The sequence below is a fragment of the Gopherus evgoodei genome, chromosome 2 (genome assembly GCF_007399415.2).
Source record: "Gopherus evgoodei ecotype Sinaloan lineage chromosome 2, rGopEvg1_v1.p, whole genome shotgun sequence".
NCBI classification, from domain to species: domain Eukaryota; kingdom Metazoa; phylum Chordata; order Testudines; family Testudinidae; genus Gopherus; species Gopherus evgoodei.
Genome location: NC_044323.1, coordinates 47,684,618 through 47,699,270, shown reverse-complemented (window position 1 = coordinate 47,699,270; position 14,653 = coordinate 47,684,618). Strand labels below are relative to the sequence as shown.

General features: G+C 44.8%; 1 protein-coding gene across 1 annotated transcript in view; it reads right to left on the bottom strand.

Annotated features, from left to right (window-relative positions):
• The window catches only part of CASD1 (CAS1 domain containing 1), a 57,819-nt gene extending 47,121 nt beyond the window's left edge, over nt 1-10,698 (bottom strand). The window contains exon 1 of the mRNA XM_030550583.1: nt 10,391-10,698. Coding sequence (XP_030406443.1) covers nt 10,391-10,523 — 133 coding nt within the window. The 5' untranslated portion in view covers nt 10,524-10,698. The remainder of the gene's footprint in view (nt 1-10,390) is intronic.
• Between the last annotated feature and the right edge of the window lie 3,955 nt (nt 10,699-14,653).

Sequence of the window (14,653 nt, the reverse complement as noted above, 5' to 3'; positions counted from 1 at the left end):
CAGTGGGAGCTACCCAGGTGTTAACTACATTTGAAATACATATACACAGTCAATATTCATAACTTCAAATACAAAAATGATACATGCATAGATAGAATAATCATATTAAGCTAATAATAACTTTTCCAATGACACCTTACATGACTTATCTTGCATGCTATAATCATATCATATCATCACTATGAAGAATATGGGGTACAGTGGCACACCATTTTTTAAACTGATTATGGTGTCCAGGAAGTTGATGCTGCTATGGGTATGTTCTAGAGGGTCTGAGAGAGGGGTTGTAGTTGTTTAAAATTTGTGGTGGAAATCTGTAAGGGAAATCTGTAAGAAATCTGTCCAAAGGATGAAAATATCATCTATGTATCTCAAGTATATTATTGGTTCTGTGATGTATTTTTCCATAAATTCTTCCTCAAGGTGGCCCCAGAAGAGATTGACATATTGGGGAGCCATCCTAATACCCATGGCTGTTCCCACAGTTTGGATAAAGCATTTGTTGTTAAATGTGAAGTTGTTGTGGCAGAGGATGAAATGGATGAGTTTGGCAATGTTTAAGGTGGATTTCAGAGCACTGTACATTGCAATTAATATAAATATTCCTACAAGAACTGAACTTTGTAGACACTGAAAACTAATAGGAGATACATCCTGAATATATAAAAAAACAATTGCCAAGTTTTTCTGCTTTTGTACTACTAAATGTGTGCCTCTTTCCCAGCCTGCTCTAAACACAGTCCACAAACACACACTTCATAGCATTTGGTTTTATTAAACAGAAATTTAAACACAAGGTAAAAAGTTCAACTCATATCTTCTTTCAAGGCATGGCTGCTCCTAAGGTTCCTATAGTTTATCAGATGTAGGTGGTTCAGATAACAAACCACTGTCATAACTTTCCTACTCAGATCTGAACCTTAGAGTTCAGAACATGAGAAGCTAGCATGAAACCTCCAAACTTAATTACCAGCTTGGATCTGATATCGCTGCCACCAGCCAGAAAATTCCAGTGTCTGGCTCACTCTGGTCTCCCCAAAACCTTCCCTGGTGGACCTCAAGACTCAGATGCCCTGAGTCTCACCACAAAGGGAACTAACCTACTTCCCTTCCCCCTCTTTAACTCCTCCCAGATTTCCCCGCCCTGGGTACTCTAGGAGATTCCCTGCTTCAAGTCCTTGAAACACAAGCACCGAGAAATCAAATATCTCTCTCCTCTCTCCCAGAGGTTATGCAAATTCAGGCTTAGTAAATCTAACACAAAGGGATTTTCCCCCTCTCTTCGTTCCTTAGCCTTAACCAGAAAAAAAACTCAAAGAAGTCTTAAAAAGAAAGCTTTATATAAAAAGAAAGAAAAAGACATAAAAATGGTCTCTGTATCAAGGTGACAATATACAGGGTCAATGGCTTAAAAGAAAAAATGAATTAACAGCCTTATTCAAAAAGAATACAATTTAAAACATTCCAGCAACTACACACATGTAAATACAAAAAAATATATAAACCTATTGTCTTACTATCCTTGTACTTACAACTTGGAAACAGAAGATTAGAAAGCCAGGAGATAGAGAGATCACTCTCAGAGCCGAGAGGGCCACCGAACCAAGACAAAGAACACCCACCCAAAAACTTCCCTCCCTTGACATTTGAAAAATCTTGTTTTCTGATTGGTCCTCTGGTCAGGTGTATGGTTCCCTTTGTTAACCCTTTACAGGTAAAAGAACATTAACCCTTAGCTATCTGTTTATGACAGAGCAGCAAAGAATCCTGTGGCACCTTATAGACTAACAGACGTTTTGGAGCATCATCAGGGATCTACAACCCATCCTGGACCCATGGGAAGGAGTCTCTGGAAAAATTCCACCACGATTTCAATAGCTTCCACCCCACCATCAACCTCAGCCTGGACCAGTCTACACAGGAGGTCCACTTCCTAGACACCACAGTGCGAATAAGTGATGGTCACATTACCACCACCCTATACCGAAAACCTACAGACTGCTATGCCTACCTTCATGCCTCCAGCTTCCATCCCGGGCACATCACACGATCCATTGTCTACAGCCAAGCACTGAGGTACAACCGCATCTGTGCTAACCTCTCAGACAGAGACCAACACCTATAAAATCTCCACCAAGCATTCTCAAAACTACAATACCCGCACGAGGAAATAAGGAAACAGATCAACAGAGCCAGACGTGTACCCAGAAGCCTCCTACTGCAAGACAAACCCAAGAAAGAAACCAACAGGACTCCACTGGCCATCACATACAGCCCCCAGCTAAAACCTCTCCAGTGCACCATCAGGGATTTACAACCCATCCTGGACAATGATCCCACACTTTCACAGGCCTTCGGTGGCAGGCCAGTCCTTGCCCACAGGCAACCTGCCAACCTGAAGCATATTCTCACCAGCAACTGCACACTGCACCATAGTAACTCTAGCTCAGGAACCAATCCATGCAACAAACCTCAATGCCAACTCTGCCCACATATCTACACCAGCGACACCATCACAGGACCTAACCAGATCAGCCACACCATCACTGGTTCATTCACCTGCACCTCCACCAATGTAATATACGTCATCATATGCCAGCAATGCCCCTCTGCTATGTACATCGGCCAAACTGGACAGTCACTACGAAAAAGGATAAATGGACACAAATCAGATATTAGGAATGGCAATATACAAAAACCTGTAGGAGAACACTTCAACCTCCCTGGCCACACTATAGCAGACCTTAAGGTGGCCATCCTGCAGCAAAAAAACTTCAGGACCAGACTTCAAAGAGAAACTGCTGAGCTTCAGTTCATCTGCAAATTTGACACCATCAGCTCAGGATTAAACAAAGACTGTGAATGGCTTGCCAATTACAAAACCAGTTTCTCCTCCCTTGGTTTTCACACCTCAACTGCTAGAACAGGACCTCATCCTCCCTGATTGAACTACCTCATTATCTCTAGCTTGCCTGCATATATATATACACCTGCCCCTGGAAATTTCCACTACATGCATCTGACGAAGTGGGTATTCACCCACGAAAGCACATGCACCAAAACGTCTGTTAGTCTATAAGGTGCCACAGCATTCTTTGCTGCTTTTACAGATCCAGACTAACACGGCTACCCCTCAGATACTGTTTATGACAACCACCTGCACCACTGATTCAGTAAAACTCAACATCCCCCAGCAGAGTGCATTCACAGATAAATGCATGAGCTTGTTACATTGAGGAATCCAGCCAGATATCCTTGTTGTCATGATCCACCTGATTTACACCTAGTTTAGTGTTATGTATCTTAACTCTGTACTCCTGGTTTTCAAAGGTTTGAATGCAGCTGAACTCAACATTCTATTATTTTTATTTATTATTTGTATTAACATAGCACCTAGAAGCCCTAGTCTTGGACCAGGGCCTCATTCTGCTAGGCACTGTACAAATACAGAACAAAAAGATAGTCCCTTGCCAGAAAGCTTACATTCTAAGTAGGAGACAAGAGACAACAGATGGATACATATAGGCAGATGAGTAAAAGAACACGAGACAATATCTAGTTAACATGACAGATGGTGGTCCCAGCACACTGGCACCCTAACCAATGCCATGTGTTTTTTGTAGGCATCATGGCAAAGGAGAGTTCTGAGAAGGTTTTGGAAGGAGAATAATGAATTAGTTGTGAAGATAATTATGGGGAGTACTTCCCAAGCGTAAGGAATAGCATGTGAGAAAGCACAGAGGCATTTATTTGGAAATGTAACCAAGCATCTGATGTAGGCTGGCAGAACGGGCCCAGAAAAACATGACATAGATTGACAACTTTAACTCTCCATAAAAAAGGGTTTGGGGCAGTTAATAATGCATGTTAAACAAAAAACAAAAAAAAACCCTCAGCACTTCCATGTTCCACAGATCAGCTATTTCCATTCACTGACTCTCACTCCTGGGCAATGATTAAACTGGTCACAGAAGGCACTAGATGGATGTTTGTACTTTCAGTGAGTCCCTGTATCATCTGTTCATCCCTCATCTCTCTGCTGGTATAGCCCGGTCCTCCCTCCCCAACCCTCCTCCCCATGGAGGGGTAGGCATCAGTGGAGGGCCTACTGACTGAGGAACTGGACAGAGGATGCAGAAACAGTGCAGGGACTAAGAGTCAGTGGGGCATGGGGACAGAAATGCAGTGTATGGATATGGGTGGTTTATGCTAGTTAAAGTAGTTTAGGGGTATGCTGGACCCTCAGCAGTTGTGCCACAGTGCAACCCTGAAGGATGAAGCATGGCAACGGGCAAGAGCTCTCCCAACCCCCCATATTCCCTGCACTGCCCCAATACTCCATAGTCCTTAGATTTGCACACACACACACACACACACAAAAGATATAAAAATCTGAAAATGTTATGAGTGACTCATGTTAACCAATGCACAACATCCCTAACCCCTTGAAAAATAACTCAACTAGCTTTTCTTTGTTCACAATCACTCCTATTGTTCAGGAAACAGCCAAAGACCAAAATGACATATCCTAAGTGCTTATTAGCCTTTCATTTTCCTCTATTTAATTAATGCTAGTTTCCTTCACAGTACGTACTTCTACTTTAGAGCACTTAACAAACCTCGGCTCTAAAACCAGAAACTTTGGTCTAGGGGCAAAACTTCCAAAAACAGCCCCAGCAGAATGCAGGAAGAAAGCGGCTAATGTGCATAACACAATTTTTTTTGAAAGCTGCTGAGGGTAGGGCTGAAACTCAGAATGTTTGCATTTGGCTCAGGCTCAATGACCAGAGCATGTCACCCTGAGCTACCCAATTACTATGACAACAGAGCCCTAGCTTCAACAGAAGCCTAGACTTGCTACATAAACACAATTCACTCTCTTTGGTTCATCAGTTAGGGTCAACCCAATCTGGAATAGTTAACTTAATTTTCCAATAACTTCTTTAATTTTGCTCCCCACCCCCACATCTCCCGGAAGGGGGGAGAGGGAAAGGGGGACAGTGGATACTGTAAAGTGCTGAGATAAATCCTGAGCATGTAAGATCAGTTCAGGGAAGATAAGATCCATATTTGAGCTCCAGGTGTTGACAAGTAAATGTTTTAAGAACCAAGTGATTTTGTAAACATTTGATGGGGGGGGGGGAAGAAGGAGGAACAGTATTTGTGCAATCCCTTGCTCAAATGACTCCAAATCTAGACCACTACCCCAGCCTCACAACCCCAAAATGAACAACAATTTTTAAGGCAATTGAGCCAGAACCTGGATTTTAGGACATGTCTACACTGCAATCAGGACGTATGATTGCAGCATGCGTAAGCATAAGCAGACTAGCTCACTAAGGGTATGTCTACATTACAAAATTTGGTCGATTTAATATAAGTCGATTTTTTAGAAATCGATTTGATACAGTCGATTGTGTGTGTCCCCACTAAGCACATTAAGTCTGCAGTGTGCGTCCACAGTACCAAGGCTAGCGTCGACTTTTGGAGCCTTGCACTGTGGTAGCTATCCCACAGTTTCCAGAGTCTCCACCACCCATTGGAATTCTGGGTTGAGAGGCTGTAGTGCTGCCAGCCAACAGTGCTCCAGGCAGCGCGGTAAGCGGGCAGGGAGCTGGGGGGGAGGGGTTGGATAGAGGGCAGGGGAGTTCAGGGCGGTGGTCAGGGGGCGGGAGTGTGGCTGGTGGTCAGGGGGGGAAACAGGAGGTTGAATGGGGGCAGGAGTCCCGGGGAGCAGTTGGGAAGGAGGGAGGGGTTGGATGGGGCAGGGGTCCCGAGGGGGGGCCATCAGGAATGAGAGGAGGGGTTGGATGGGGCAATGGGGGGAGCATATAGGAGGTGGGGGCTGGGCCACGACCTCCTCCTCTAACCAGCCCTCCATACAATTTACCAAACCCGATGCAGCCCTCAGGCCAAAAAATTTGCCCACCCCCAATCTAGTCCTATATTCTTGTAAGTACACAATTAATTTAAAAGTTTGGGTTTTTTAAGTAGCATAGAAGAGGAATAAAAAACATTTTTATTGGCTGCGGCAAATTATTAATGCACAATCTTCTGATTTCTCTCAAAAATCACATGCAATCTTCTTAACCTTTTAAGGTTTTCTATGATCAGTAGTGCTTTGTGTTATCTAACAAACTCATATCCAATCCTGTGACAGCATTTTCTCTTCCTCATACAGCTTCAATTTCACTTTATGTGAAAACTTGAGAAGTTAGCAAAGAGTGATTGTGACGTTGCACTCTATATGATTTTATACAAATATGCTAATGAGTGTGAATATAATGAAACTGGAATATGCTTCATGCAAAAGGTCTCTTGTAAGGTTTCATTGCAACGCTTATAATCTACTGAGTGTGGTCATCCTATTTGTATAAATGCATCACTCTTGTATCTGAAACTAGAAATATGAAACATAACTCTGAGGTCCTACTGTAGTTATGCAAAGTGTGGGCCATTAATGGTGGTTTGGAATCTTTATGGCTCCCATTAACCAGGACAATTATCTGTAGATGGCTCTGTTTTACTTGTAAGTCTTTCTGTACACGTGTGTGCTGGCAAGTGCGTAATGAAGCCTTACAGTAACATGTTATGTCACCTGAACTGGAATCCATCTTTAACCTGGTGTTTTTCCATTTAGAAGGAGGAGTGGGAACCCAGCGAGGGACAAAGGATTCTTGCCTTATGCAAAAGATATATAAGTGGGTGGAAAAGAACAAAGGGCGTGGCCATCAAGAGAAATCCCCTACCTACCACCTGAGCTGGAACAAGGGCTGTAACAGGGGAAAGGACTGTGCCCAGACTAGGAAGGCATCCAATCTCTGAAAAACTTATTGAAACATCTCTGAGGGTGATATTTTATCTGTATTTAGTTTTATTACTGTATTAGGCATAGACTTGCAGGTTTTATTTTATTTTACTTCGGAATTCACTTTGTTCTGTCTGCTATTACTTGGAACCACTTAAATCTTACTTTCTGTATTTAATAAAATCACTTACTTATTTATTAACCCGGGGGGGCAAACAGCTCTGCATATCACTATCAGTGTTATAGAGGGTGAACAATTTATTAGTTTACTCTGTATAAGCTTTAAGGGTAAAACAGATTTATCTGGGCCCCATTGGGAGTTGAGCATCTGAGTGTTAAAGGCAGGAACACTTCTTAAGTGGCTTTCAATTAAGTCTGCAGCTTTTGGGGCACGTGGTTCAGACCCTGGGCCTGTGTTGGAGCAGACTGGCGCATCTGGCTCAACAAGACAGGGTGCTGGAGTCCCAAGCGGGCAGGGAAAGAAGGGGCAGAAGTAGTCTTGGCACATCAGTTGACAGCCCCAAGGGGGTTTCTGTGATCCAACCCAACACAGTGATTATTCATCAACCTTTGGAAAACAGCAGACATTTTGCTGGTTTTGCTTTGTACACAGACACCCTCTCCACACTCTATCCCTACCCCGCCTCTACCCACACAGGTGTGTTCATTACATTCCTTGACAGACTGAGCCTATATGGAAAATGTGGAAGTGTACTACACCGTTAGAACAGTTTCATTGGCAGTACAAGAGTGAAAGTGGTAGCATAATAGGACACAAGCACTTTTACCATTCTTAGCTAACTGTGCACTGAGTTCAATTTTCACATGTCCAATTTTCCTACTGCAGACAAGGCCTACTGCGCTGTATTGTGGATAAAGTTCCTACTTTACCGACAGGACTGTGCAGTAGGATTGTGTGTGTAAACTAGAAATAGGTGATGAGATCCCTTTAAATTTTTCATTGCTGTTTATGGAATATGCTGGATTTGCAACACTAGAACTTAAATGTTCTAATTATCCATTGAACAGGCACCAGTGCAAGTTTCTCTGTACTGTCCTGCCAAAATAACTCAACCTTAAAATGCGTCATTTCAAATGATAGAGAAACTGACCTATGTTTGTACTCTCTCATCCCTTGGCTCTTCCACTAAGAAAAAAAAAATCTACCTATCTAGTTGTGACATTATCTGATTAAAATATGACCATGTAGATCATTGTTGCTACCACTGTTATATAATTGCAACAAATCTTGTACAAAGTATGTCAAGTAAGAGTCTATGGAAAGATTATGATTTGCTGAATATGATTATGCTATTTGTACGCATGTATTATTTTTGTATCTGAAGTTATGAATATTAACTATGTATCTGTATTTCAAATGTTTGGTTCTGTGGTAACACCCACAAGGTATTCAGACTGCACATCTTGAAGGGACTATTCAAGTTAAATGACCCATCAAGGAACACTGAACTCACAATGCACCACGGAAGACGTCCATCCACCCGATGGACTTTCACGTGAATGTTCTGACTAGAGTATGGGTAATAGCCTTCACTAAACAAAACATGAATGGACATGTGACTTGCCTATCTGACCCCAAACACCATACTGTTACCTGTAATTGTCCACAATGTAGAACAATGGGTTCCCTTTCACTTGGCAGAAGCAATAAAAGGCCCTGGAAACATCTCCATTTTGTCCTCCTCAAACCTCTGGATTATGGACTTGTACTAATGGGAGCATTCTAACCAAGGGACTGAGGACCTTCCAATGATTTGGAAGCAACCAGAGACAAGCCAGCAGTTTATTTCATCACTGCTACAAGCCTGATCCAAGAACTTTGCACTTATTGTATGTATTTGATTCCGTTAACCAATTTTAACTCATCTCTCTTGTTTTATAAATAAACCTTTAGATACTAGCTACTAAAGGATTGGCAACAGTATGATTATTGGGTAAAGATCTGAGTTATATATTGACCTGGGTATGCAGCTGGTCCTTTGGGATCAGAAGAACCCTTTTGTTTGATGAAATTGGTTTTAAAGAACCACTCATCATTAAGTCTAGGTGTCTGCGTGTGACTCCAAGACTGGAATACCTAAGGAGGCTGCATTTCTGACTTCTTGTAAGCCACTGTAGTGAGACAGAAGTTTACTTTTGTTGCTGGATTGGTATATCATGGAAAAATAACCACCGTTTTTAGAGCATCTGCCCTTTTTCCAGCAGCTTGTCCTGAATTTGGTATTCTCAATTGTGACCCACAGAGACACAGTGACACTAGTATCTTATTTGCTTTCATCAAACAGGGCATTTGAGACAGTGATTTTTGGGTTTAGATCAATTGTTCATGTGGAACAAGGGCATATATCAAACAATTAAGATTTTCCACCATTATTACTATTTCAGTCAAGGATCTGATTTTTTTCCAAGCCAAAATAATTATACTGATATTGTGGTCTGAAAGTAGTTATACAGCATAGGTTCCAGTATGGGAACGAACAATATTGGTATAAGTACTGTATTTTTACTGAGGTACAACTGCATCCACTGGAAGGGGGACTGTACCACTTAAACTATACCAGTATAGTTAAGCAGTACAACTTGCGTGCTTACACAAAGTTGTTCACTTTGGGTTCCAACCAGTGGCCTAGAGGTAAACACCACCACACATAACTGTAAATCCCTTGCAACCTATGCATCTTTTGTAACGGGGAGGAGGTGGGGGGGGGAGAAGAGAGAAGAAATCTGCAAGGTGGTTGAGACCAAGGCACATTTCTCTTGACTGTGTAGTCCAATCAGAACAAAGCCAGGGGCTGGTGTTATCCTCCATTTTAAATAGCATCCATGGGAGTTCGGATTCATTCCCTGTCCTCCAAACCTCGTTCCTCTCCTCCCCAAGCCTCCCAGTGCTGGCTCAGCCAGGGCTATCCATTTTCACTCCTCCGCCTCTTAACTGTTTGCACGGGAGCGTCCTAGCCTGCCAGGTCCTCAGGACAGGGACCTGACTAAACACAACGGCCAATTTCAATTACCTCCTGCCAGCCCCTCCCCGGGCCAAAGGTGTCCCTGACGTGCGCTGCCCTATTAGGTGTCCCGAACAGTCCGTGCGAACAGCTCGGCTCTGATACCAAGTAACGGGGGTGCTCAACTCCCAATGGGGTCCAAACCCCAAACCCTTAAAGCTTTTATGGGGGGGAGGAGGGGAAGAAGATGATGCTCAACTATGGCAAAGTGTAGGAGCCACCCCCGTCCCCAGCCCCATCCCTGAAAGCGGTGCCAGTGTAACGGCACAAACAGTTTGCTATTTGTGTCGTCACACCTGCCCCTTCGTGCGACACCAGCTTGCGGGGCACCCAGCCACCCTGCCCGGGTCCCGGAGCGCCCATCTGCGCAGCGGGGCTCGGGTCCGTCCCGCGGCTGGTGCTGGGAGCGCAGAGCCTTACGCCGGCAGGACCGACCCACAGGAGCCGCCTCCCCCGGGGCTGCGGCGGGTCCCGGCTCCCCCCGCGGACCTCAACCCGGCTCCCCAGTGTCCCGGGGCTCCTCCCCCGCGGGGCTCCCGGCGCCGGGTCCTCCCCTCACCTCGGTAGCGGCGGAAGGCGGCGTGGCAGGCGGCGAGCAGCAGGACGGCGCCCAGCGCCAGCGCCTTCGCGCTCCTCACGCTGAAGTAGTGGTTGATCTCCCGCTTGCCCAGGGTGTAGGCCAGGGCCGCCATCTTGGCTCCTCCATGACAACAGCGTGCGATGGAGCGGGCGGGCGCAGCGGGGCAGCACTGGGTCTCCGGCGGCGGGGAAGGTGAGAGGAGTCTCCGCTGCTGCTGCTGCTGCTTCTGCCGCCGGCGCCAGCAGCGCCGCGGAGCGGTGCCCGACACCCCCGCGGCGGCGAGAGGACGCCCCTCGCCAAGCCCAGCCCAGCGGCGCCGCCCTTTGCCCCTGGCAGCTCCGCTTCACTGCTGCAGGTAGCGGCCAGTCGCTTCGGGGCGCGGGGCCCTGCAGCTGCTCTGGGGCACGGGGCGGGGCCCGGCAGGCGGTGGCTGCTGGTGGCTGGGGACGGTATTTCTGGGCTGATGTTATAACCCGACCCCTCCCCCGGGGCTCGGTGGTGGCCAAACGGCGCTTCCTGAGCTCCACACCTGCCCAGGAGCGAGGCAGGCACCGCACCTGGGATTGGGGGTCGCTAACATCCTCTGCCCTGTGGCAGGTAGGCTGGGGCGCAGCTACTGAAGCCCTTCAGGGACCCTGGGGAGTCGCTCATAGAGTTTAAGGCCAGAAGGGCTCATCAAATAATCTAGTTTGACCACCTCACAGGGCACCACCCAGCATCCACACAATAAACCCAGCAACTGAAATGAGACCAAAGCATTACAGCATTGCCAAGGTGCATGTGTCCTCCCTGGCCCACTGATGGCAAGGAAATCATTAAGTGAAATATACCCAGATAATCCCAGTTAGTGACCCACACCTACATGCTGCAGAGAAAGGCGTAAAAAAACCACGGTCACTGCCAATCTGACTTGGGGGAAAATGTATTCCTGACCCCACGTCTGACAATCATTTAGACCCTGAGCAGGTAAGCAACAACCAGCCAGCACCTGAGAGAGAGAAAATGCTCATTGCCTCCTCAAAGCCCTGACTGCCCATGTCCCAGCTCATCTCCAGCCACAGCCATCCCTGATGCATCAAAGGAAGGACAGCAAAAAACACCCAGAAAACACAGGGAGCGATGACGGGGTAGGGGGACGAATCTGTTCCTGACCCCTGCTGGTGGTTGGCTGAAACCCTGAAGTATGAGCTTTTAGGAACATAAGATGTTAGTCATGGACACACACTAGGACATCCCCTTGTGCAAGTGGGGCCAGTGAGGAGTTATGGCACCACCTTCTTCCTTGCAATGTCAGGTTCCTCACGCTGGAGCACCTAATCTGGGTTGGGCCCTCCCAAACAGCATGTCCACCACACCCTGAGTGTCTACAGATAGCTGCAGCCAGAGGTGATGTCCACCATGCCTGGTTACCAGGTGCAGGGTGCTCCCAACACACTCTCAGTCCTAATTTGCCCCCTCAAAAAAAGCACGTGTTCTACAGTGGCAGCACTCTCCTGGGCAGTTCATGTAGTTTAGGTCCATTGCCCCTGTAAGGGACCAATATTCAGCTGTTTGCTGCTTTAATTGAAGTTACCCAAAGTTGAATGGCGTAGTCTGATTAAAGACTAAAATAAGTTTATTTAACTACAAAGAGATTTTAAGTCAGTACAAGTGCAAGGCATTAAAGTTAAAAAATGATTATGAGAGAAAAAATCAAACGCTTTCTAGTCCTATCACTTAAACTAAACTTGGTTCAAAATAAAATTCCTACCACATGCGCACAGCGATAGGGCTGACCAAATTTCAGGTCAGTATCTCTCCGAAAGTCAAGTAGCTGCTTCCTTTGGGGTGTTTTTGCTACTCACTTTATAAGCTAGTCTCCCTTTCAAATACATTTTCCTGAGAAGTAAACAAAGAGGTTCCTGGTGGAAGAGTTTCCATGTTTCTTGCTAAAATACTGATGTTTGTTTTTGCCCCACTTCCTTGCCAAAGAATGGCTATTTGACATGTGATTGTTCATCCAACTATGATGACAGTTGGCTAGAGGAATCAGCTTGTCCTTTGTCTTTCAGAAACTGGTTTATCCAGACTTGTCTGGTAAACACATTTCGTACCTAATTTTAGCTTATGTTTTACATAAAATGTTGCTACAAACATTTCACGTGATATTATTGACCAGTGAGTTACTAGTTTTCAAATGATACTTCATAAAGCATATTTTGTACAAAACTTACTAGAATACTATGTAGGATGTGAATACAGGGGTGCTTTCAGTCATGCACACACACGCACACTCAGAGCAAGGATCATTTCCTCACCTACTATCAATTCATTTTGCTGAAACTCATAAACAGATCTAAAGACACAGATAGCTAAAATTAAAAATAAAAATTGAAACTAAGAGGTGTTGTGTGGCCTAAATGGCATTGGTTAATTTTAGGCTTGGCAGATTAGATTTTTGTCAGTAAGTGTTGTTTTCACCCTATGCACCCAAACTGACAAAAAAAAATTTCCATTGATAATCAAAATTTACAGATAGGCACAATAAGAAAAATGCTGCTTGAGAACTCAGAGTTTGATTTAAAGATATTTACTTTGTATCTTGTGACATAGGATGTTGGCAATTTGTAGGATGGGAGCTGCGGGAGCAGAGCTGCCTGGCCATGCCTCTGTCTAGGAGCCGGACATACTGGCTGTTTCAGGAGTAAGTACTGCCCAGAGCCCCCATCCCCTCCTGTACCCTGACCCTCTTCCTCAGCCCTGAGCTCCTTCCAACACCCTCACTCCTGCTGCTCTTGCGGAGGAGGGGCACGGTGGTCCGAGACTGCCCCAGCAGCGGCTGATGCAGAAGTCCCTGAAAGTAATGGAATCTGTGACCTCTGAGACAGACTCGCAGCCTTAGTCATCATCAATAACAATATGGGCTTTCACACATACCCAAGGCAGGCAATTAGAAATTAACTACAGGCCTGAAAGCATTGCTTAGTTTTGGAAAAACCTAACTTCTCTCTTTAAAGAGGTCTCCAGGCAAATTTATGTTTCTGGGAACCCAGAAATCAAAATCTTATTACTAGAAGATGCAGAACGGTGTCATGCAGTTTAACTATCTTGACTTGTGTATTGGGTATGAATTCAATGGAAAGGGATAGACAATGTTGAATAATGTGAAAGAATAATGGCTTATACTTATGCTGGATCAAAGTCTATAGCTAAGACAGCTGAAACGTTTCCTTCTGAGGAGGTAAGTGTCATTATGTATAAAGTCAAGGATAGTTGTCTTTCAGTAAATTGCCTATTGCAGTGTGAGGTGGTTACAAAGCTCAAAGGGGAGCAGCTATTTCATTACTAGCCAGCGGTTCTCAGGAATCGGACAAGTGCCGTCCTCAGTAGCAGCTTCCTCTATTTGCTTAGCTCTAGAGAGGGGGTTAGATCCTCCTCTGGTGTAAATATACCTATTTCCATTGACTTCAATAGTGCTACAGTGATTTACACCAGCTGAGGATCTGGTCAATGTGTTTTGGAATATTTTAGAGAGCTTACCTGTTCAATATTGCTAAGCATCAGTAACAATAGTAGGTCATTATAAACCTTGTTCCAAAGGCCATTGATGCATACTCTTTGGATTCTAATCACACACACTCTAACAAGACTTAACAATATTCTGGAACTTGGTACTCTATCCCCCCATTGGCAGTCACCAGCTCCCTTTAGGCACTCTTTGGGTTTGGGAAAAAGGAGGAATTGAAATCCCTATGTCCTTACCAGAGGCACAGTCTAACGCCCGCTGAATGGGAATATTTCTATGGGCTTCAGTGGGAGTTGGACTGAGATCCAGATACTGAAGCAATGACTCTACTCGTAACTCCTCTGAAATAAAGAGAGATCACAGTCCTTTCCTCTGGTATGTCCCAGTAGCAACTACCCTGCTTAACAGTCTCAACAGCTAATTCCAGTTATCTTAAGTGAAATCAGATAACTCTGTCATGGTGTAGATAACAGAGAGAAAGGCAGAAAATAAAGATTTCAGAATGGTAGCCCTGTTAGTCTGTATCAGCAAAAAGAATGAGGAGTGGACCTTAGAGACTAACAAATTTAATTAGGCATAAGCTTTCGTGGGCTAAAACCCACTTCATGGGCTGCATGCAGTGGAAAATACAGTAGGAAGATCTATATATACACAGAGAACATGAAAAAATCGGTGTTGCCTTACCAACTGTAAAAAAACTAATCAATTAAGGTGGGCTATTATCAGCAGGAAAAAAA